Below are 24,816 nucleotides of genomic sequence, written 5' to 3' on the forward strand. Positions count from 1 at the left end.
ACTAGCTACAGTGCCCTGTCACTAGATAGGTATTTACATCCCTATAGGAGACCCACCTAGTAACTCGAGGTGAGGTTTAGGTATTAGTGTAGGGGTTAGGGGCCACGTTGACATTCAAAGTGAGACGTATGAACAGAACAGTGGTCTCTTGTGAAGATTTGATGACCTTCGGAGTGAAGAAACTTACTCAAAGATGAGATTTGTGCAGTGTTCTCTCAACCTAGCTTGATGGACACTCTACCTGGGTAACATCAAGCTATGTGGAGAGAACACTGCACAAATCTCATCTTTGAGTGAGTTTCCTCATTCCGAAGGTCATCAAATCTTCACAAGAGACCACTGTTCTGTTCATACGTCTCACTTTGAATGTCAACATGGCCACTTACCCCTACAGTCATACCTAAACCTCACATCAAGTTACTAGGTGGGCCTCCCATAGAGATATAAATACCTATCTAGGGTCAGGGTATTACAGTTAGTCTCTCTCTCTCTCTTTCTTTCTCTTTCTCTCAGACAATGCAGTAACATAAGCTATCACATGATTTAATGCTACTGAAAACATTGTAATTAAAGCTGTGCAATAGGACTTCACAAGCCCACTCCTCCTCTTTTTCAGATTTGCATCTCACCATACAATATGGTGCTATCGCATGCGAAAACACATTTTGATAAATGAGGGGGTTAGTTTGCTAAGCACAAAAAATGTTTCACCTCATAGCAGTTTGTTCTTGAAACACACACAGGTGGTTTGTGGGGCAGATGGCTGTCTCCTTATTTGTGTTCTTTTAAAATAGAGATCAAATCTTTCTGGTTAGACGCAGTCCCGTTTAGTGTATTGAGTTTTAAAAAATGATGCTGTGAGTGGAAACCAACTATTTTCCATGGGGTTACTACATTTAGTTTTGAAGTATGCCAAACATCTATTCAGTTTTGCAGACAGATGGACTGTAATGAAAGCACTATAACTTATACAAAAATCTTGCTCCAGCCAGTCAATTGAAATCAACAAATGTTACTTTTCATCTTATGTATTTGTATTAGCATGCAGAGTGCTTGTTTTACTATAAATTCAGTTTAAGCCCATTTTGCTTTCTTTCAGTTCAATGTTAAATGTATGAGTCATATGTACAAGTGTAAGGAAACCAGCCAAAGGTTTCAGGGTCCAAGCTGACTTCAGAGGATATGAATCAGGAGTGAGAACTGGTGAATTTTTGCTTATTCTATCCCTCCTGTTTCCCCTTAACACTACTAACAGGAATTAAAATGCCACATATCTCACCAAAATGTCACCTCTCTTCCTGTTAAAAAAAATGGTTTGCAGGAAACAAAATAAAATATGCATCTTTGGTGCCAAATGGCAAATCTCTTCAGAACCATTCATCATTTAAAAAATAAAAGAAATTGACTGTAGTGCAGGTGGATAGACTTCACTGGACAATGAAGTCCCATATTTATGCACAGCACAGATACCACACAGGAAGAGAATAGTGCAAGTTTCCCTAATGCCCTGCCAATGTACCTCAACTCTGCTCTGTAAGGATTAATTGTACGAGTGATGAGGTGGTCCACATTCTGTTACCCATGTTTATGTTACAATTTACTAGCAACCTGAACTAAATTTGAACTGGTAATCCATAGGTAAAAGGTGACTTTTCTAAATTGTGCACCTATGGAAAGTATCTTTATTGAATAAGGCCCTATATGTATGTATCTGTGTCATTCCATTAAATCATCCAGTCTCACAGCCCTGTTTACATAAATTCTGACACACATTGCTTAAAAACTAAACAGTACTGGGAATCTAAGGTAGCACAATGAATTAATGTGTTTAAGAAAAGAACAGGGTCTAGTAATACTGTGATAATACAGAACAGGACTTTTCATTTCAAATCCTGAGCCTAATGTAATTTTAGACATTTTTTTCCTCTCCATTTGTCAGTAATAATAAAGATGCTTTTGCACTGTGAATGTGATTATCTACAAGAGAATTGTCAAAAATGCATGTTTCTGCAGTGCTATGACTGTAAAGCACAGTGAAACCTTTTTAAGTATGAAAAATGGTCATTGTTATTCAGCAATCTTAGACAGATGAAAATGGCATGTAAAAATGTGGAAGTAACAAGCAGGCAACCACTGCCAAGCTCTTTTTAGTTGGTTACAGAATCTGAGCACTTTCTTTCTTCTTTCAATTTTTTTCTAATGTATGAAACAAGACATGAAGTTAATCCTTCCTATGGCCAGTGTCCAGGACTGAAGCCTTGATAACTGCTGCCATTGCTCATAAATTGTAAACTTGTGCTAATTCAATGCTTGCAGGTGTCCAATATGGGAGCAATTCTGAGACTGCTCACGGGGCCTGCAAGTTAATTTTTGCACGGAAATTCCCCAGAGAGTCTCCACTCCAAAATTTGGGATAGCAAGGGCAAACAATTTACTTTGTACATGTGCACTTTCCATCTGCTTTAAAGCAGGTTCAAAGTATCCCTGTGAAAATCCACATGGGGATTTCAAAATGAAAGCCCTGTGTGCACTTCCCCTCTCCAACCTACATCTTTTTTTCTCATGGGTAAAAGTGGTCGCGGGGGGAGTGGATGTCCAATTTTCCAAAGGCCTGATTACCAGCATAAAATGTTTAGAAAACGTCTTTCCCTAAACAGATATCTTTTTCTGTGTAATCCTTCATATGCAAAAGCAACATCTGACATATGTGCGGGGCATGCACTGGCGTGCTATGGCTTTCCTCTGGGTTTTGATTAGGTACTGTACACAAATGTTTGTAGTGTTTGTTTTCCATCAGACTTTGACCATTCCACCTCAAAATAAATGGCTAAAACATGAAGGACAATAGTGTTATAGAAACCTGAAAGATAAAGCCAAAGCACCATGAGACAGTGCTGTAACACAGCATTTCGTTTTGCAGCCTGCCGTGAATCTTGCCGAAGCAGCAGGCTCTGCGATTCTGAACGTCACCCATCACTGCTTCTGGTTTGCACCTACTTGTACTGTTTCCTGGAGGGCTAACAATGCTTGTTCTTTTTCTTCCAATAATAACTGAACTTGAGGATCCGGGTGTGCACGTTCATTTGGGCTTTGGATAGACCTGAAAGTGAATTTATTTGACAAAATGATTTTTGATTGTTTCTATTTTTAAATACATAACACAGATATGGAGGAAATATGTCTTAACACTTATTCAGACCATCTTCTGGAAAGGATCTAGCCAGCTAGCTGCTTAAGTGTGTTTGGGACAGGGGAGTAAACTACATGGGTATAACAGAATTTTCAAATATATGTATATAGTTTTTCTTCCATAACTTCAGCCACACACATAGCAGCAATTATAGCTAGGCAGTTTCTCTTTGAAAATTCATTAAAAGTACGTGGACTTTGCTGTTGTGCAACTTCATGAAAGTTGCCCTCATTGTATTTTCTATTTAAAAATATGAAGAAATGCTCACTCTGTCCCTCTGACTGAAAAGATGTTTCATGTAATGGAATGCAACAAATTTCACTGACAGAGCAGGACATTTCTTAGATTGTGAGCTCTTTGAGGTGGGTCATCTCATTTACATGATTTTTAAAATCATTTATTGTTCTTAATCACTGCACTTTTGCTCATTTTTACATAGTATTGCATATAAAATATGAATAAATGTTAAAACTGAAAACTTTTTACAAAAATTAGCCTGATTTCTATTGTCATAGTCAACCTAAGCCACCTTTGTTTTGCCCAGTAGGTTCTTCTTTGTGCTTTTTCTTCCAGCTCAACTGGAGCAAGTGCTAGGATCTTGAAGATATAAACCTTCATTTACAATTACTCAGGAATTTTTCTCATATCTTTAGAGACCCAGTCTCCCACTGTCCTTAGTCTGATCATTACAGCAATGGCCTTGAGGCCAGGAGCCATGCACCAGAGCTTCATTTGAAACCCTGTATCATGGACTCCAAATCCAGTCACCAGGTGTTAACCTTAATAATGGTCACAACTAGGGCTGTGCATTCGTTTTGAACGCATGTGCAATCCGCAACGGATAGGTCCCTTTTCGTTGCATTCGTGGGTCCGCGAAACGCATGGCGAACCCCCACGAATGCAACATATCATTACCAAATTTTTTGTGCGTCTTAAGGAGCGAATATAAAAAAACTAACTAAAACCCCCACCCTCCTGACCCCCCCAAGACTTTCCAAAAGTCCCTGGTGGTCCAGCGGGGGTCCGGGAGCGATCTCCTGCACTCGGGCCATCGGCTGCCAGTATTCAAAATGGCGCCGATAGCCTTTGACATTACTATGCCACAGGGACTACCGGTGCCATTGGTCGGCCCTGTCACATGGTAGGCGCAATGGATGGCCGGCGCCATCTTGTGCTCCTACCATGTGACAGGAGCTGACCAATGGCACTGGTAGCCCCTGTGACATAGTAAGGGCAAAGGCTATCGGCGCCATTTTGAATACTGGCAGCCGATGGCCTGAGTGCAGGAGATCGCTCCCGGACCCCCGCTGGACCACCAGGGACTTTTGGCAAGTCTTGGGGGGATCAGGAAGGTGGGGGATTGTAGTTAATTACATTTAAAGGGTTGGGATGGGGTTTTTTTTTGTTTTTCCAACTTTAATGGAAAACGAATACCGAATGTAACTAATGGATGAATCGGGTTTCCCCCTATGAAAATGGATGCAACGGATTTGGGTCCCGGCACAATGAATACCGTATAGCAATGTATCTTTTCCTTCTGCACATCCCTAATCACAACTCCTTTCCCTGCAAGGGCTGTGAATTTTACCTTCACAGTATCCCTAGCCCCAACCGACCCAGGGTGCAGAAGTCCCGGTCTGGGAATACATCCAGGGAACCTTCTGCCTGTCAAAGCGTCATTGGGCTGGCCCTAACCCTTCTATTTTGAAGTTATAAAGCATGCCCATTTAGTTCAGGCAAAAGTCTACTTAATTTCAAGGTAGCAGCAATGTATAACTTGGATTTTCACAGAAGTTAGCATAAACAAGAGCAATTTTAAAATAGAATAGTATGAGATCTGCATTTTAAGGATAAGCAGCACAGTACAAAATTCATTGCCTCCAGCAGAACCTTACTGATATATTCACTCCTTGTAGGAAAACAGTTTGCATTTAAATTATTTCCTGCCAAACCATGCATTTATAATCTACTCCAGTAAAACATAATTTATTTCTTACATTTTACCATGAAAAAATAAAAAAGACTTAAATGAAATATTTTGACCCATAATCCAAGTCATTTTATTAACTAATCTTCCCACATTACACTACTTGGTTTCTGAATCAGGAAATGATCCTTGCCTAGCATCATTTCTCCCTGAGGTTTAGTCATGTTATTCTTAGACTCACAAAATTCTTCTATATACTTTCAGATCGATGCATCATTGTAAGATATTTGTGCAAAGCAATGTGGTTGCTGTCTTAGGCCTGGATTCTCTAAGGTCGCAGACCTTAGAGAATCCGGCAGTAACGGGGGGGCGAAGCGAGGGGCGGTCCTGCGATCGCCGGCAGCGATCACACTGCCGCGGTGCAATTGCTGCCGGCTTTCGCGCCGAATAACTACACCATAAAAGGTATAGTTATTCGGCGCGAAACTGGCGGCGATAAGGAATCTTACCTTTCACTGCCAGCGATGTGTCCATAGAGTCGGCCCCGGTGCCGTCCCGACTCCTCCTCTTCCGGGGCCGACTCCGCCCCGACTCCTCCCCAAGCTAGCTATCACACGCGAAAAGTCCCTATTCGCGTGCGATAGCGTTAGAGAACGACCCCTTAGTCTATTTTAATATATAGAAATAAGGGTCAAACAATTTGTAGGTGAGACCTTTTTACTGGAATAACTTAATACATCAGTGACTTGCTTTTCAGAACTATGCTCCCTTCAGTAACCCGATGAAGGGACCATCACTCTTGAAATCTAGTCACTGATGTATTATGGTAGTCCAATAACAAGATATCACTTAGAACTTGCTTTTTGATTCTTGTTCCTAAGATATTTTTAAATGGATTTCTTCCTGCCTTTCTCCTTTTTTCAGTCAACCTGATTATATATTATTGATTAGTTTGACTTATCATGGGAGTTTTTAATGAGCTTCATGGCTACATCATGGATTAAATATGACATGTTCATATATGTTGTTCAAGTTTCTACTTCAGGTTGGCAGGAACCACATAACTAGAATCTGTGTTACATCACTAGAGGAAGGTAGGTTACAGTAGGACATTTCGATTGTCATATAAGGCACCTTATTTATTATTTTGTTAGAGGGAATAATGTTTCTTTTGCTTTTTGTTTAACAAAAGAAGACTCCACATCTTGCAGGAGAGAGAGTAACTGGTTTGGAGTCTCAGTCACATGATTTATGGGGATGTGATTTTTTTTTTTCGTATTTTCATATTCTGCTTTTCACATGCATTTATAATCTACTCCAGTAAAACATAATTTATTTCTTACATTTTACCATGAAAAAATAAAAAAGACTTGAATGAAATATTTTGATCCATAATCTAGTGAATTTCTGTTCTTTAAAATCCAAATCTGTCCAAAAACTGCAGACAAGAATTTACTAGCAGTCAGAGGCACAATATGTCAAAATTATATTCGACTTATTGTAAATGGAGGTGAGCATAGTTGTATTTTTTAAGGTAGATTTTAAAATATGCATGCGCATGGCCATAAACACACATATGGTGTGTCGCGTTGCAAGCGGCATGTATTTTGCAATGCTCACACATATGCATGCAAGCTATGCAAAATATGCGCATGTTTTGGTTGAAAGTTGCGCACATCTATTGTGCACAGCATGTGTCCTTGGGTGCACCGAGCACTGGGTTTGCGTATCTTCACGTGTGCGCATATGTTTGCGTGCATGCGCACGGAAATGCAAGAGCGGGACTTCCTGTCCTTCTTCACTGCATGAATGTAAGATGGCCAGCCGAATTTCACCACCAGGGACCCTGCTCTTCTGGCATCCCTGGTGGTGGCAGATGAGCGCCACCTATTTCCCATTTGCAGAAGAAGGACCCATTACCATGCCCTCCATAGGGCCTGGTGCAAGCTTCAGCAAACATTCAATGAACAAGACTCCCACCGCCGTGGTGTAAGCTGAATGTCTTTACTTTTATGTAAGCTACCTCATATGGGGGCACTGGGGGGGAGGGGTGAAGGACAGTTGCTTACCTGTAACTGGTGTTCTCCTACGACAGCAGGATGTTAGTCCTCACATGTGGGTGACATCATCTGATGGAGCTCAGCACGGAAAACTTTTGTCAAAGGAAACTTTGACCAACACACTGAGCATGCCCATCATGCTGCTATCGCACATCCACACGAAGTCCCCCTTCAGTCTTGTAACATAGAAAAATATGAGCGAAAAAATAAAAATCAAACTGGAAAGAGAACCCAACTCTGTGGGGAGGCGGGCGGGATTCCTGAGGACTAACATCCTGCTGTCCTAGGAGAACACCTGTTACAGGTAAGCAACTGCGCTTTCTCCTAGGACAAGCAGGATGGTAGTCCTCACATGTGGGTGAGTACTAAGCTCCAGATTGTCCCTGTTAACAGGAGAGACCAACAGCGACCGAACAAGGTGCCAACGGGCACAACAACAACTGCGGCGCTGTGGGTCGGTAGGGGACTGTCTGGTTCCCACAAGAGGCGCAAACAGGAAGAATTGGGTTCAGGTCTGGAATAGGTTGCGCAGGACGGATTGACCGAATGCACTGTCCTGACTCCCATCTTTGTCCAAGCAGTAATGAGCTAGCAAACGTGTGAAAAGAACTCCAGGTTGCAGCTCAGCAAATTTCAATGATGGGGACTGCACGCAAATGAGCCACCGATATTGCCATAGCCCACACAGAGTGAGCCTTTATTCTACCGGCGAGCGGAAGGCCTGCCTGAGCATAGCAGAAGGCAGGCCGCCTGCTATGCTCAGGCCTGCCTTCCGCCAGTTAGACAAGGTCTGTTTACCCACCGCCGTTCCCAGCCTGTTGGTATCAAAGGACACAAAAAGCTGCTGTGGCTGGAAGTGCAATCTAAGTAGAAAGCCAAGGCCCTTTTGCAGTCCAGGGTATGAAGAGCCCATTCCCCTAGGCGGGAATGATGCGTCAGAAAGAAGGTGGGTAAAACGATGGACTGACTGAGGTAGAAATCAGTCACCACCTTGGGCAGAAACTTAGGATGCATACACAAGACCACACGATCATGAAAGAACCTCGTGTATGACGGGTATGTAACCAGAGCCTGAAGCTCGCTGACTCTACAATCCGAAGTGATTGCCACCAGGAATATAACTTTCCTTGTGAGGAACTTCAGATCACAGGATTGCAGTGGCTCAAAGGGAGGGCGCATGAGCCAAGCCAGGAGAATGTTGAGGTCCCAGGATGCAAAAAGAGACCGAAGAGGGGGCTTCAGCTGGAAGAGCCCCGCATGAAACGGCCAACTAAAGACTGCACTGAAATGGGCATGCCAGCGACATCCCAATGGTACATGCTAACAGCGCTAAGGTGAACCCTGACCGAGATGGTTTGAAGCCCAGACTCGGAGAGGTGCCACAAGTAGTCCAACAGCTGGGGAAGAGGACATGAGAAAAGATCCAAGCCATGCCCTGCACACCAGATGGAAAATCTTTTCCACTTTAAGCCATAGAACTTCCTAGTGGAAGGCTTCTGAGACGCCACCAGTACCTGGGAGACACCGTCTGAGAGCGCTAAGGGCTGAAGGACTACGCGCTCAACATCCAAGCCATCAGAGCCAACGCTCGGAGGTTCAGATGGCACAGGGCGCCCTGATTCTGCGAGATGAGATTGGGTGCCGTCTCTAGCCGGATGGGGGCCTGCACCGACAGGTCCTGCAGAAGCGGAAACCAGACCTGTCGGGACCACAAGGGTGCCACAAGGATCATGGTCCCTCTGTCCTGTTGAAACTTCAGCAGTGTCTTCAAGAGGAGAGGTAGAGGGGGGTACGCATACAACAGGCTCCTCCCCCAGTGAAGGGAGAAGGCATCGCAGGCTGGATGTCCGCCCTCTGACCACAGGGAGCAGAACCTGCTCACCTTGTAGTTGTGTGGGGAAGCGAAAAGGTCCACATCTGGTGAACTCCACCAGCGAAATAGGTCGGTCGCTACCTCCAGATTGAGGGACCACTCATGTGGCTGGAAGGAGCAACTTAAGTGGTCCGCCAGCACATTCAGATGTCCTGGCAGGTATGTCGCTTGCAGAGACATCCCCTGCGACAGGGCCCAGGCCCACATTTGCACCGCCTCATGACAGAGAAGGAACGAGCTCATGCCCTGCTTGTTGATATACCACATCGCTACTTGGTTGTTCATCCGGATCAGGACTTCCTTGTGCGACAACTGGTCTCTGAACACCCACAAGGTGTAACGGATTGCCCGAAGTCCAGGAAGCTTATCTGACAGCGGGCTTCAGAGGCGGTCCAGAAACCCTGTGTATGGATGCCATCCACATGGGCTCCCCAATCCTGAGGAGAGGCGTCGGAGGTGAGGATCACCTGAGGGGGAGCAGTTTGGAAGGGAAGTCCCCTCTCCAAGATGGAAAGGTTCCTCCCACCAGGACAGAGACATTTGCAGAGGTTCTGTGACTGCAACGTGAGTCTTGAGGTCCTGGGAGGCCTATCGCCATTGCAATTGCAAGGTCCATTGAGCCCTCCGCATGCACAGGCGGGCAAGAGGGATGGCATGGATGGAAGCCACCAAGTGGCCTAGCAGACGGAGCAGAAGGCAGGCTGATACCTGTCGGCTGTTGCGGTCAGAAGCTGCCAGTAAGGCGAGAGTAAGAGCCCGATTCCGGGACAGAAACGCTTTTGCCTGCACCGTGTCCAGCTTGGCCCCTATGAAGTCCAGCTGAGGAGAGGGGCAGAGTTGAGACGGGGTAGTTGATAACAAACCCCAAGGCCTGTAGCAACTGCACTGTCAGAACTAGAGCACTTAGAGTCCCTGCCTGGGAATCACTCTTGTCCAACCAGTCATCTAGGTACGGGAAAACATGCACCACCCGACGTCTGAGATAGGCCGCCACCACTGCCAGGCATTTGGTGAAGATGTGGGGGGGGGGGGCTGAGGTCAACCCAAAAGGCCGCACCCTATACTGGTAATGGGCGCACCGCACCACAAAGCGGAGATACTTTCTGTGGTTGGGAAAATGGCTATGTGAGCGTAAGCCTCCTTGAAGTCAAGGGAGCAAAGCCAGTCTCTTCTTCTAAGGAGGGGAATTAGCGTGCCCAGAGAGACCATCTTGAACTTTTCTCTTGCGAGAAACTTGTTCAATGCCCTGAGGTTGAGGATGGGGTGCAAGCCACCATTCCTTTTGGGAATGAGGAAGTACCTCGAATAGAACCCTTGGTGCCTGCTACAAGAAGGGCAGAGAGTTCCGTCTGAAGGATGAACTGTTGGGCGGATGAACCAAACGATGGACATGGGGGAGAGGCCTCTGGGAGCTGATTGAAGTTGAGACAATACCCAACAGTCCGACGTAACATCCTTCCAGCTATGGGCGAAGCCTAGAAGCCTGCCTCCCACTGGGGGATCCTGCATCAGAGGTACGCTCGACTGACTTTCGCTCCCTCGCCGCCAGTGATAAGCCTGTAGCCGGGGCTTGCTGGGGTGCTGGCTGGGGCCTGGGCACTCGCTGCTGGTGAGGGCGGCCCCTGGAGCTGGTGCATGGTGGACGAGTCCGAGAGACAGGAGGGTTTCCGGGATCCTGGCCTGGAAGATTTCCTGGCCGAGGACGGGGCGTCAGAGGCGCTGGTGGAAAGCTGTTGAAGGGTGTCATAGTGGTCCTTCAATTGCACTTTCTGCATCCTGTACCTTATCCCCAAAGAGGTTTTCACATGTGTAGGGGAGGTCTGCTAGCCATTCTTGCACTTCCAGATGGAGGTCAGAAGCTCTGAACCAGGCCATTCTCTGGGCACCAATACCTACCACGGCCATGCGGGCTGCTGTCTCAAAGACATCATAGGTGGAACGCACCTCATACTTGCCAACTTCTAGACCCAGAAGGACAATGCCTGAGAGTGCCTCTTGTTGCTATTGAGGCAAGCCCTCTCCGAGGTCCTGGACCCATTTTCAGAGGTTCTGGTTGTACTGGGTCATGTATAGCTGGTAAAAGGCAACACGGGTGACCAGCATAGCACCCTGGAAGACCTTCCTGCCCAAAGCATCAAGCTCCCTATGATCTCAGCCCGGGGGAGGGGGGGAGGGGGGAGGCAGAGGCATACATGCGGGAGCACCGGGCCTTCTTCAGGGCGGAGTCCATGACCACTGACTGGTGGGGGAGGTGCCACTTCTCAATCACCATGGCTTACTGCACCAAATAGGTGGCATCAGCCTTTCGGCTGATGAGGGAAATAGAAATAGGGTGCTCCCACATCTGGAGGAGGAGGTCCTTGAAGATGTTGTGGATGGGAAACACCACGATCTCCTTAGGAGCGTCAACGAATTGGAGTACTTCCAGCATCTTATGTCACACATCCTCCTCCATGAGCAACTGAAAGGGAATGGCTTCAGCCATGGCCCTGACAAACCCCACTAAGGACAGATCCTTGGAGGGCGACCTGTGCCATTCCTCCAATGGGGAGGGCTCCGAGAGGGGGGTCGTCTGAATAATCAAAGGACGACTCCATGGAATCCTCCCCAAGGGTCATAAGGCCCTTCCTCCTCACTATGGCCAGCGCAATGTGGGTGCAGCCCTTGAGGGGCATCAGCCCTAGGCTCCAATGGCTTCGGAGGCCTCGAGGGCACCACTGGAATCGACGGTTCCCCTGGCATCGAGGGGACCAGAGGTCGCGGGAGGCTGAAGGGTCCCAGCAGGGGCTCGGGGAACCGTGGTCTGGGAAACACGGTACCAGCCGTATCTTCCTCCTCGGAGGACCCGAGGATTGGGATCACTCTGGCGGGGGGGCCATTGGTGGCTATTGGGGAACCAAAGGCCCCTTGGGCACTGGTTGCGTCGGTAGAGCACCTAAAAGGACATCCAGCCACTCCAACAGAGGTGCTAAAATCGATGTCAGAGATTCGGGCACTGGTATGGGGGCCGGTGGCATGGGCGGCTTGATGCTTTGAAGTGCTTTGAGCACCATGGATTGCACCCTGTGGTCCAACTCCTCCTGAAAGTATGGAATGGCCAGGACTGAAGGAGGGGGACAAGGTGTCACCAGCTCTTCCTTGGGTCTCCGAGGTGGCACGGTGCCCAGCACCAATATCAGTGGGGAATGCCTGGCTCTCCCATGAGCATTGGAGGATGGGGCCTCCGATGGCCTGTGTCGCTTCGGTGGCGGCCTGCCAGCCGCTGGTGCCACACTGGAACCGGAGCCATGCGTTGATGGCAACCAGTGGCAATGCTAGTGGGATCTCCCAGGGGGCTCGGCCCGGTCTTTGCCTGGGGCTGAGGAGGCAGAGGACCCCGATGTCTGGGAGAGCAATGAAATCACCGAGGATCTATCACTGTTCCCACGATCCTTTGAAGAGCCAGCGAGAAGAATAATGGAAGGGAGTGTATCGAGAAGCTCCCCGTGACCTCTTGGCATCGATGGTTCCGATGCAGGAGTAGAAGGAGCAGACTTCGAAGAGCTGAAAGGTTTCTCCATTTTATCAAGGTGCACCCAATGGCCTTTGGGACTCATCTGGTTACACAGACGACACCCATGGATGTCGTGCGAGGCCCCCAGGCAGAGGATGCAAACCTCATGTGGATCCATGATAGACATAGTCTGCAGGCACTGGGGGCACCGCCGAAAACCGGTTGATGCCATAAAAAAAACACCCGGCATGCAGTTGATGACCAGCGGTTACCGTAAGGTGAGTAGTTGGGAATCGAGCGCAAAGTTGAAAACAGGCAAAATTAACCTCCCTTGCTGAGGAGGCACCGACCGTGAAGGGCGACCTGATGTGGAAAATGGGAAAAAACCCAATACTGTCGTGAAAAAAACAAGAAAGTTGAAGAGCTCCACAAACCGCAAGGCAACTGCACTGCACTAAAGAAGAGACTGAAGGGGACCTGGCGTGGACGTACGGATAACGGCATGCTGGGCATGCTCAGTGTGCTGAGCCTTTTTTGACAGTGCTTAAAAATACAATTGTTGAATTGAAGTACGCGCTCCCTGCAAAACATTTGCAAGCTTTATAAAGGTATGTTTAAATATCTGATCTATAAAATTTGTTGTCAGCGTGTGATCCATTGATTAACATAGTCCTTTTTCATTTTTTGTTTTTAGACTTGTTGATACAAACTGTTTGTCCCTCCCAACGCAGCCTCGGTGAAACACGGGTCCGTGTCAGGGGACCCCCGTTTTGAAAGTAACAATGAAAAACAGTGGAGTTGCCATATGAATAAAAAGATTTATTTGAACAACTATAACAGACTATGTAAACATTTTCTGCATTCATCGTGGTGATTTATTAATTTTGAGTGCAGTTACTGCTCTAGTGCTTTGCTATCTATATATTCAGCAATTTTGTTCTTTATGATAGTTTCTAACATAATTTCCTCAATCACCCCTTCATTCCTTTTTAAAAATTGGTGTTACATAGGCAACCCTACAAATTTCCAATAGCAGGTCTACAATTTCATTTCTTAGTTTTCAGATCTAATGTTTTGCCTGGAAAGTTAAATAAAGAGTTATAAAACAATTCAGCCTTGATGTGATTTGGCAAGATTTCTTCAGCCTTTTTATGAATCAGAACACACTGTTCCATCTTTGAGAAATTTTCATACCAGTCCTTCTCTAAATACATTTTCCAGAGGGACATCTTATCCAGAAATGCTTTCAACTTCTCCCCAGCATCTATGATGTTCAGATCAAGCCCTGAATCATACAATTCAGGTCATTCAAATGAGGAAAAATATTCATCAAATAAGCCAGACCCAGGACAAAATCTGGATTCTCAAATTTTTCAAGAGAGATTACATTTTTTTTTCTTGAAGAAACATGACAACCTCCATCCAAAATTTCATAAGCCAAGTAAAACCTTGACCTTGTGAGAACTAACAAACTTCTATATAAAAAAGAAGGTCATTGTGTTATGAGCCAATCTCCTGGCACAGAATTTTGAAGACATGAAGATTTGTGGCATGAGCTTATTTGAAGTTCACAACCTGTATGACAATGGACATTATGGGACAGATTTTCAAAGGGTTACGCGCATAAGATATGCGCGTAACCCCCGAAAAGCTGACCCTGTGCACGCCGAGCCTATCTTGCATAGGCTCGGCGGTGCGCGCAAGCCCCGGGACGTGCGTATGTCCCGGGGCTTGCAAAAAGGGGCGGGGTGTGGGAGGTCTGGGGCGGTCCGGGGGCAGGGCGGGGCGTGGCCTGAGCCTCCAGGCACAGCGGTCATTTGCCGCTGTGACTGGGATCACGGGCCGGCCATCGGCCGGCGCACGTAAGTTACGCCTGCCAGGAGGCAGGCGTAACTTCAACAAAGGTAAGGGGGGTTCTAGGTAGGGCAGGGGGTGGGGTTAGGTAGGGGAAGGTGCGGTGGGGCAGAAGGAAAGTTCCCTCCGTGGCCGCTCCAATTTCGGAGCGGCCTCGGAGGGAACGGAGGCAAGCTGCGCGGCTCAGCGCGCACAAGTTGCACAATTGTGCACCCCCTTGCGCGTACCGACCCTGGATTTTATAACATGCGCGCGACTACGCGCGCATGTTATAAAATTGGGCATAGATTTGTTCGCGCCAGGTTGCGCAAACAAATCTGCGCCCATGCGCATGTTTAAAATCTGCCCCTATATGCTTCAAATTTTGGAGTAGTATTTTTGAGGCACGTGAATATTGCTGAAGGATGAGGTGACAGTAATGTCAGAAGAAACTGTTTACACTGGACCCACAAAACCCAATTTGTTCCCAGGCATTGCTAGTGTCCAAATAATGGAAATCCTCCCCAGCTTCTTGCTCCAGTCACTAAAGTCATGATTTGCAAAAAGTTCCTTGAAAAGGTTGAAACCAGTCTCTGTTTTTGTGGTTGCTACCAGTGGTTTGTAGAAAAGGAATTCTTTCTTGATTCTGAATGGAAGAGGGCTGGCTTTCAACTCCCCAATCATTTGTTGAAGAATATCTAAATATATTCTTCATGAACTTGTTAGAGGATCACAGCATTTGACAATGGTATTTTTTCATTTTCCTTCTGACGCCGTTTGCTACACACAAACTTAACCATTTTCAGAGAACAGGACTTGATAAAGATTTCTCCAATCATATGTGGCTTCTTGTTTTGATAATCAAGCAGACCACTTTGTACAATGCTTTCAAAGCAAGTTATTGAGTTGAAGAAAATCCAGTTTTAAGTAAAGTGCCAGATGAATCAAATCATGTCTTCTGCTTGAGAACACCAATCCATCTTCAATATTTTCAGGGTGAATTTTTTTCCAGATGTTCTCATAGCTTTGCAGGCTTCATGCTCTGATTACTCAAAATCTTCCCATGCAGCAAGCAATGAGGTTTCTGAGTTCCTTCCTAATCCCTGATAAAGGTAAATCCAAATTTGATGTAGCTCTTAGCATTTTGGAGGTCCATTTTGAGGTACTGTGCAGCTCGGCAAGTTAACCAGATGCAGTTATTTGGCTAAATGTTTTTACCAGGCTCCTTGTTTTTTGCTTGCCCTATTTAACATGTTGAACACTTTAGGCAATGAAATAATTTATTCTAATTATAACTTACTTTACTGCTCAGATGCATTGGCACTGGGATCCCAGGTGTTTTGTAGCTCATAGAGATGAGATAACATAGAATATCTGCAAATGTTGAGAGAGAAGCTATGCAAATAGATAGAGTCATGTACTAAACTGCGATCCTTTATCATGGGGGACACAAAATATTGTAGGGGAGAGTACCCACGATATTTTGCCCCCTCCCAACAAAATATCATGGCAGTTGCTGCGTACAAATTTTATTGCGGAATGAACATGCGACAAAAAAATTGCGCACCGAAACGAGGCCTATTTGCGCAATGGCAGCCCACCTCGGCCAGGGCCACCATTGCATTACAAAGCCCAAGGCCCTAAAAAGACTCTTCCCCCTCCCAAACCTCTTAAATCACCCTGGGGGTCAGTGGAGGTCCCTGCCACTTTCTGAGATGGCTCTGGTCCCCCCCACAAGGGAAAAATAACCATTCTAAAACAGCATGGGGACAGCCCGCTTCCTTTCTTAACCCCTCCCCTTGTTTGCAAAAACCCTCCCCCCCCCTGGCCTTCAAACCCCCCATCCTTTCCTCTCCCATCCCCTCCATCCAAATAAGAAAATATTCCTGGGGTCTGATTGGGCACCCTAACCCCCATCTTTATCTCCCAAACCTCAAAATGGAAGCACTGGCAATCAGTGGAGGCCTGGAGTGCTCTCTTGCTCTGGGCCCGGTCAACACTGTAACCCCTTTTACAGGAGTGGTGATTGCCTTAGGGCACACATCTAATTTATAACCTTCGGGGCTGCTCCAGCTAATTGACTCCATCCCAAGCTTGACTCCTGATCCCTGGGTGAGATTCTTTTAATGGGGAGAGACTCTCGGCTATGGCCCAGACAGTGGTGTGTAATCCTGTGTGTGTTTTGTTAGTTGTGGCATTCCCTGGAGGGACATGCTGTGAATAAACAGGCAGGACCAGGTACTGGGTGTTAAATAATAAGGTACTGATTGATTAAAGGCAAATTAAAGTCCATCTTGAAATTAGTTTGCAGTTACGTTCTGTTTCCATTAAGTTAGGGTATCTTGATTTGGGTAGGTGTCCTTTCTTTCAGCAAGCTGGTTGCACTTCCCAGTTGGTTATGTAAACTCTGCACTCAAAGCTCTCCCAGTGGCTTACCTGGGATTCCTATGTCAGGGGTCCCCTTCAAGTATAGCAAAAATCCTACCTCAGTCTCCAGCATCTTCCTGAACTCCCAGCCCTATATCCTGGTCTCATGTTGTTGGAGATCTGGATGGGGTCTCCAGGTTCTTACTTGATTCCTTTAGTTCTGAAAGGACTTCTCGGGTTGAAAGGTTAGGAACCTGCTGATCCAGCCAGGCTCCCAGTGAGGAGGGGTAACAAAAAAACCTCCTCACAACAAAATAGATATACTTTCTTCTACAAAACCTTCCTAGACTGGTATTCTGCTGTCACAGGTGCTTGCCACATTCATGGGGAGAATGGGCTCACTGATATTCAGCCCCTATCCTCTGAGCACAGCCAGCGAGGATGACCTTTCCCAAATGTGCAGAGTGAAACACAGTCCCTTCTGTGGTCGCATTCTTCCAGCCTTCAAGCATCTCACACAGACAAGCCTGTCACAGGTGCTTGCCACATTCAGGGGGTGAATGGGCTCACTCTTCTGTTAAAGAGTGCAAGATCCAAAAGGATTCAGGCCCAAAAGATATCCTAACTAAATACCTAGAATCCACTGGCAGGTTGGGCACAGTGAATCCCTCTCCAAAAAGGGACACTGATGAGGCAGGGAGGCCTCACCAGGGAGGGACAAAATCTACATCCTTCCTGCTCTGTGTCTGATCTGCACTGACTCTAGCTATACCTTAAAATGTGAAATGGCTGGTTATAAATGGCATGAACAACCAATCTCGGCTCTCCTAATTGGGAGGAGGGCAAGATGTGATGGATAGCTCATGATGTTTACGAAAAGGGAAATGGAACTAAGGCATACAGTTATGGACTGGGGGGCCAGTCACAACACCATTTTCCAAAATGGCATTGACCTGATCTTGCCCCTATCACATGATGGGGCAAAGTCTGGAGACTGAACCAAGGATGGAGCTTGGGAGGAACCACTGGCCTCTAGGGATATTTTCTTATTTGGACTGGAGGCAAGGTGGGAAGGAATGGGGGTTTCTGAGAGGAGGGTCTTTGGAAGGGGGGGGTTTGAGGCAAGGGCGGAACATTTTTGCATACAATGGGAGGGGTTAGAGGAGGGGCAGGCTGTTGCTATGTGGTTTCTGAATGATTATTTTTCCCTTTTTGGAGGAGGCAGAACCACCTCGGAAGTCTGCAGGGGAAGGGGTGTTGCAGGTGAGGGTCTCTAAAGATCCCTGGGGTGATTTGTGAGATTGGGGGGTGGAGTGTTTGGCTATTTGTCCCTTTAAATTTTCCCACAGGATCATTGGTGAACAGTGCTAGTGTCCTGATGCTCCTGCAGGAAAACAATACCTCCCAATGAGGTTGATTTTTTTCAAAGGCACCCACGTAATTTTATTAGCATAGGATTAGGTATGTGTGAGCCACTTTGCATGGATTTGCAAAATTCATACATGCAAATGCCATACAAAACAGCTCATTGTAATAGGGGCAGGTGTAAGGCCCTTAAAGCTTGTGATAGTCAGCATTTAACGCTCATTGTAGCCATAAATCTCCCTTAGAGATGAGTGACTGTGTGTGGTCAGAGCAAATGTTGGGAACAAAGTGGGAAGAGGAAGTGTTGGTTATGGCTAATGCTGCTTAGAGCAGAAAGGAGAAATAGGGACAAATAGTTGAGCAGGTCTCTTGTCAACAGTTAAGATATAATTAAAATTCAAGAAAAATAAAGGATGAACCCTATTCAATTATAAATAGGGCTTCTGATTTTAGGTTTTAACTGATAAACCCCAATAAAACCCTCAAAGCAAAAAAATAAAATAGGTGTTTATTAGATAAACATCAGAAAAACATCACTTCTCCTGGTACTCTCTCATCCCTCCTTTACCAATCCTGAATCTTCGCTTTGTTTTTGTGCCTTTTTCATGTTAACGACTTCGCACCTGTACAAAGATATCCAACAACAGTACCAGCACCATGAAAACATCAATAAACACTGATTTTTGGTACCTCTAAAGAACCCCTAATTAGCTGGAAATTAAACAACCAAATTTACAATTTATAAACACCTAAAATCAGAAGCCCAAATTATAAATGAGGTTTTTCATGAGCCACCTTTCATTATATATATATGTCCATGGATTCTCCATGGACTCTCTGAAGCTACCCCAGGTTCAGAATCCATATTCTACAGGGACTAAAATATGAGTTTCCACTTGAATAAGGTTGGTATCTGAATTGTACTTTCTCTTTCTTTGATGGTAAATCTCAGTCTGGTGTGATATCTATTTCCTCATATCTAAATACTTTATAGCATGGGCTTAAGACTGAGATCAAGATGCCTTGAGTTCTACTATTCGCTCTGCCATTAGTTCACCTTATGTTCTTGGCAAAATTACATTCTTCCATGAGCTACAGTTTAGAAATAGGTTTGGTTATGACATATCATCTACATACTTCTAACCAACTGTATTCCCTTGGGGCTATGGATCTTTGGATCTAGGGAATATTTCTGTGCCCATTCTTCTTTGTCTATTTTTCTGTTTAAGGTAATAGGGACAAAACTTGGCATAGTATAGTGACACATATACACAATCTATCCTAAGCTTTGCCAAATGTATTTTCATTTTTAGAGCCAGAAACTTGTTTTACAATTCATTTATGGAAGTCATAGGAAGCTGCTATGTTAACTGTTGTTGCAATACAATTTACATTTTATTCCATGTAGGAACCTACTTTTTTGTTCTAATCAGTAACAAAAGCTATCAATCTGCCAAGTTTATCAAACTTTATTTCTTCCAACTGCAGTACTTTTCATTTCTATGTTTTACAGATTGGTCATACAAGTATTTTTTGCTCATACTCTCTTGGCCATAAATCACATTATTCTTTGACAATCTTCAGAAAAATCTGATCATTATCACATTCTTATCATTCCACAATTTCAATATCATCTCTCAAAAAATTCAGGATTCAAAGAGCAGTAATTAAGGTCAGATTGCAAATGTACATTTGTGTTTTGTTTCATAATGTGTCCATTACTAAAAAGTTACAGCTTGCCTTTTTTTTCCTAGACTTTCTCTGTGCTAAGGAATTCAGATAAGTAACTTCAGCTGCCTCTGCTGAGTTTAACTGATATTCCTTGCTAGCCACATTTTTTCAATTGATAGGCACTTCTCTTCATATAATAGCAGTCTTGGGCCCCTGGTAGAGAAATTAAGATGGACCTCCATCAGGGGCAGATTGGCCCCACTGGGCTGGTCAGGCCAGTCTCATGAGACTGGTGTTGATCGCAGGAGCCCCAATGCCCGCGGAGCCGCTGCAATTAAACCTGGCCCGCAGCAGCTGTTCTCGCGGAGCGCTCATTTCTGTTTGTTTTCTTTTTTTCTTTTCCCATGGCTGCAGCCGCGGTTCTATGGCTTTTGAAAAAATTTTTTTGCTCCACGGCTGCAGCGTGGCTCTATAGGACTGCATTTTTGTTTGTTTTCTTTTCCACAGTGTTGCTGAGCTCTGTGGGCTCCTCCCTGCCTCTTCCCTCATCACCGCGGCAGCAGGAAGGGTTCTGAGGCCTTCCTTCACACCACCCCATCACTCTCTTTGTCTTGCAAGGCAGCCGGCAGACCTCCCGCTACTGCCTCACCCCGGCTCAGGTCTTGACTGATGGCCTCTGACTCATTTCTGCCAACAGCCCACCTTATGTTGGGGCAGAGGCAAAAAAATCACCCCACCCCGCTGCATCGGGTCTTTCTACTTACATCTTCCTACAGCAAGGCCATCAGCTACTATTCCAGCCTGGATCCCTCCTGCCCATCATTGTAAGTACATTTCTTTTATATATATATATATATTCAGAAGTAGCACAGGAAAAGAGAGAGAGTGGAAGTGTACAAGGGAGCATGCACGTGTGCATATGTATCAGTGGGTGTGTAGGGCAGTGGAACTGTGTCAGTGGGTGTGACCAAGCGTGCGCATGTGTGTGTGTGTGTGTGGTGTTTCTATTTGAGCCAGTGGGTGTGATTGACGTATGTGTATGTATGAGTCAGTGGGTGTGTGTATTAGCGGTTGCGAGGGAGTTTGAGTGTGTGTGTACCAGCATGTATGTGAGGGAAGAGAAAGTTTGTGCCCTCCCTCACTCCCACTAATCCAGAACAATCTCAGGGTGACTGAAAATATAGAAAGCGGGGGATTTGTTATATTCTTATTGGTTTTAATTATTGGCTATTATTTGATGTTTCTGCTGTTTAAAAATATTTTATTGTTTTTTGGGAAATTTTTTAAAGTTTTTTATGAGTTTAATTATTGGCTGTTCAGCTTTTTGAAATATGTATTCTTTTTTATTAGTATGGCTTTACTATTGCTGATTTATATTTCTTGAATTGATATTTTTTGAGGAATGGTAATGTTTCTCTCTTTCCATTTTTGCACTGTATATAGGATCTAGCTTGTTGCAGTTTCCAGTTCAGTTTTTGTCTGCACATTTCTATGTATACTTTATGGTTTGTGTTATGTATTTAGTGAGGGTTGATCTGTATTCTGCATGTGTGACAGAGGTGAGGTATTCTGCTTGCATGTAGTTTCAGTGTAGGGACCTATAGAAGATTAGCTTGTTCTGGTTTCCAAATTAGTGTTTTAGACCCTGATGTAATATTTGTAATATTGCCTTCTCATAGGTAGGGTTGTCACTGTTTGAATGCTGGCTGTTATTGCTGTTTTGGTATTGGAGTTTTACTATATTTTAATTGTAATTCAGGTTACCCAAGACTTTCTGAGAGCTGAGCCTACACCCAACATGTTACAATAGGCTTAATGTAATATGGGATCCAAGTGTCTCTTTATTTTTTTATTTTGCAGGGTTTTCTGGTTGGTACCACAGCAATGCATGTAAATATAGGGGTAGATTTTCAAAGGGTTATGCGCGTAACCCCCGAAAACCTACCCCAAACCCCCCCCTGCGCGCGCCGAGCCTAGTTTGCATAGGCTCGGCAGTGCGCGCAAGCCCCGGGACGCGCATAAGTCCCATGGATTTCTGGGGGGGGCGTGTTGGGAGCATGTCGCGGCAGCGCGTCATCTGGGGGCGTTCCGAGGGCGTGGCCATGGGCGTGGTTCTGGCCCGGGGGTGTTCCGGGGGCGTGGCCGCAGCCTCCGGAGCAGTCCCTGGACCGGAACCTGGCGCGCCGGCAACCGGCTCGAACAGGCGTAACTTTGGGAATAAAGGTAGGGGGGTGTAGATAGGGCTGGGGCGGGGGTGGTTTAGGTAGCACGCCATGACCTGAGCGCCCGGCTGGATGTCCGAGGTCAAGGCGTGCGCTCATTACCTTTTAGAGAATAGGAATCCTGGGAGCCATGGGGAGCGCCTGATCCACCCCGGGCTGCTGAAGCTGCTCTCGCCGCCGGTTGTCCCCGGGAGGAGGGGAGAGAGGACTGGGGCTGCTACGGAGCTGTCAGCGTGGGAGATCGGCACCCATGGACGCGGCCAGGGCAGGTGAGCGGGGGCTGGGAGAAAGTTTGCCCGATTCACTTTGGTCTTGTCCCGGGGAGTGAGGGGGTCAGGCAGTGAAGTGGGGCTGACTGGGACTGCTCCGGAGCTGTCAGCGCGGGAGATCGGCACCCATGGACGCGGCCAGGGCAGGTGAGCAGGGGCTGGGGGAAAGTTTGTCCGTGAAATTTCGTCTCGGTTTGCCTGACGCTCCACACTAACGCAGGGGTAAGGGTAGGTGGTAAATTAGCAGGTTAAACATGCGGCAAAACTGCAGGTTAAAAAAGCGATAATCGGGGCGCACGTTACTGTATGGGAGGGAATAGTTAATCCGATCGTTTACATATCATATACATGCCGCGGGAGGAAAGGGTTACCCGTTGATTTAAAGAAGTGGTAAGGATGGGTTAAAAGGGATAGTGAATCGCGGGTTGGACTTACGTGGCCAAATTGCAGGTACAAAGCGGGTTAGAAACGGGGTAATCGCAGCCGCGCTTTACTGTATCGGCTTGACAGAAAGACACCTATAAACACTCTTTCTCTATGACACACCCATACACTGAGAGCGAGAGTGTATGTGTGGGTGTCTTCGTATCAGAGAGAGAAAGACACACACACAAAGTGGGTGTCTGAAAGAGTATGTGGGGGTGTTTGTGTCTGAGAGACTGTGTGTGTGTGTGTCAGACACTGGCTGGCACTGTGGTTGTCATATTATTTGGCATCTGGTTCAAGAGCAGATTGGTTGACAAGAGACTTCAATACCAGATCAGGAATCCAAGATATAATTATGAGAGATGTAACCAATCCAGACGGCATCTGATTGCATGGATGGAAGAGGGCCCAGGGCCCACCACTCAGTTTGCTCACCCCTGGTCTAGAGTGTGTTCTACCACTTAGTTATTTAGGAAACATTTGAAATTTACATTGCAGATTTTTTGGCTAGATTCTGCCAGGCTCCAGGTCACATGATGTACCTCTGAAGGGTCATTTTGGTGTGCTTTTGGGAACTATTGAAACACATCATGCAGGGAAAGCGCACAAGGGAGTCAGACGGATACCATGTGGGCCAGATTTGAAAAAAATCCCCCAGCCTATTTTCTTGCAATCCGCCTCAAACCTTCATAACACATGCTGCCCTGAAAATACATCAGTGTTTAACGCTGTCAGTCTCCCTGGGATCAGTGCTGATTGGAAAAGATATTCTAATGAATCAAAAGTGTAATAAGATATGAGTATAAAATATGTACTGAACTTTACTCATGCTAAAAACAGTTAACTACCAATGTAGTACGCTAATGATATGCTAATGTATGGAAAGTTTTTAAAAGTGCGCTAACCCATAAATGTGCACATTTTTTATGCTTGGCATGCATCAATTATGATTTATGCACATAATCCATGTTTTCTGCATTGAAAACAAGATTTGTACACAAATCATGACTCCTGTACATGCAAGTACAGTCTTCTGAGGTAACAATACTATTTACAACAAAATGTATATTCCATTTACATGCACTATTGTGGTGCTAACCAGAAAATTCTGCAAAAAAGTAAAAAAGACACTTGGAACCCAAATGGCATTAGCACTATTGTAACATGTGTTGGATATGGGCTTAGCATGATTAAACTGAATTACTATTAAGTAAACCTCCCATACCAAAATGGTAGTAACTGTCAGCGCTCAAATAGCAAAACCTTATCCATAAAAAGCAACACTGCAAATATTACACTAGGCCTTAAAAAATCAATAGACCTCCTATTAAGAAAACAAAACAAGCCAGGCTGCTATAGATCCATACAGAGAAACTACACACTAGCAGAACAGCCTACCTTGGTCACACAAGCAGAACACAAACAAACCCTCACTAAACAGAGAATAGATTGGAAAGTATAAATATAATTGTGCAGACAATAAATGAACTGGAAACTGCAACAAGCCAGTCTCTGTATGCAGTGCAACAATGGGAAAACAGAAACATAACCATTCCTCATAAAACATCAATCATAATAGTAAACATCCAATTATTAAAAAACTCATACATTTTTTTTAAATTTCCCAAACACCAATAAAATGTTTCAAAACAACTCAAACATGAAATACTATTTAATAATTTAAATAAGAATAAAAAAATTCCCCGCTCTCCTTGGAACGTTTGATTTCCGGTCACTCTGTCATTGTTATGGATTAGTGAAGGGATGGGGGAGGGGGAAATAGTACACAAATTTTCCCCTCCCTCTTTCATAAAGCATTTTCATTCTTTCACATACGTGCTCACTCTCCCCCTCTCTCACACACACATTTTCTCTCTCACTCTCTCAAAACACACATGCTTTCTCACTTCTACTCTCATAGTTATACACATACTCTCTCACTCTCTCTCTCTCTCCCACTCTCAGCACACATGGTAACATAGTAATGACAGCAGATAAAGACTAAATGATTTATCCAATCTGCCCAGCAAGTTGCTCATGGTAGTAACTGCTGCTCCATGCAGATTGTCTCAATGCCTTCTGTAAGGGTAATAGTTGCTTCTCCGTGCAGGTTACCCCCA

The 24,816-nt window shown here is 45.5% G+C and overlaps 1 protein-coding gene across 1 annotated transcript in view; it reads right to left on the reverse strand.

Moving 5' to 3' along the window:
- The window catches only part of LOC115095608 (sperm flagellar protein 1-like), a 105,707-nt gene that overhangs the window by 18,412 nt on the left and 62,479 nt on the right, over positions 1–24,816 (reverse strand). The window contains exon 6 of the mRNA XM_029609578.1: positions 2,998–3,100. Coding sequence (XP_029465438.1) covers positions 2,998–3,100 — 103 coding nt within the window. The remainder of the gene's footprint in view (positions 1–2,997; positions 3,101–24,816) is intronic.

The sequence above is a fragment of the Rhinatrema bivittatum genome, chromosome 7 (assembly GCF_901001135.1).
Source record: "Rhinatrema bivittatum chromosome 7, aRhiBiv1.1, whole genome shotgun sequence".
NCBI classification, from domain to species: domain Eukaryota; kingdom Metazoa; phylum Chordata; class Amphibia; order Gymnophiona; family Rhinatrematidae; genus Rhinatrema; species Rhinatrema bivittatum.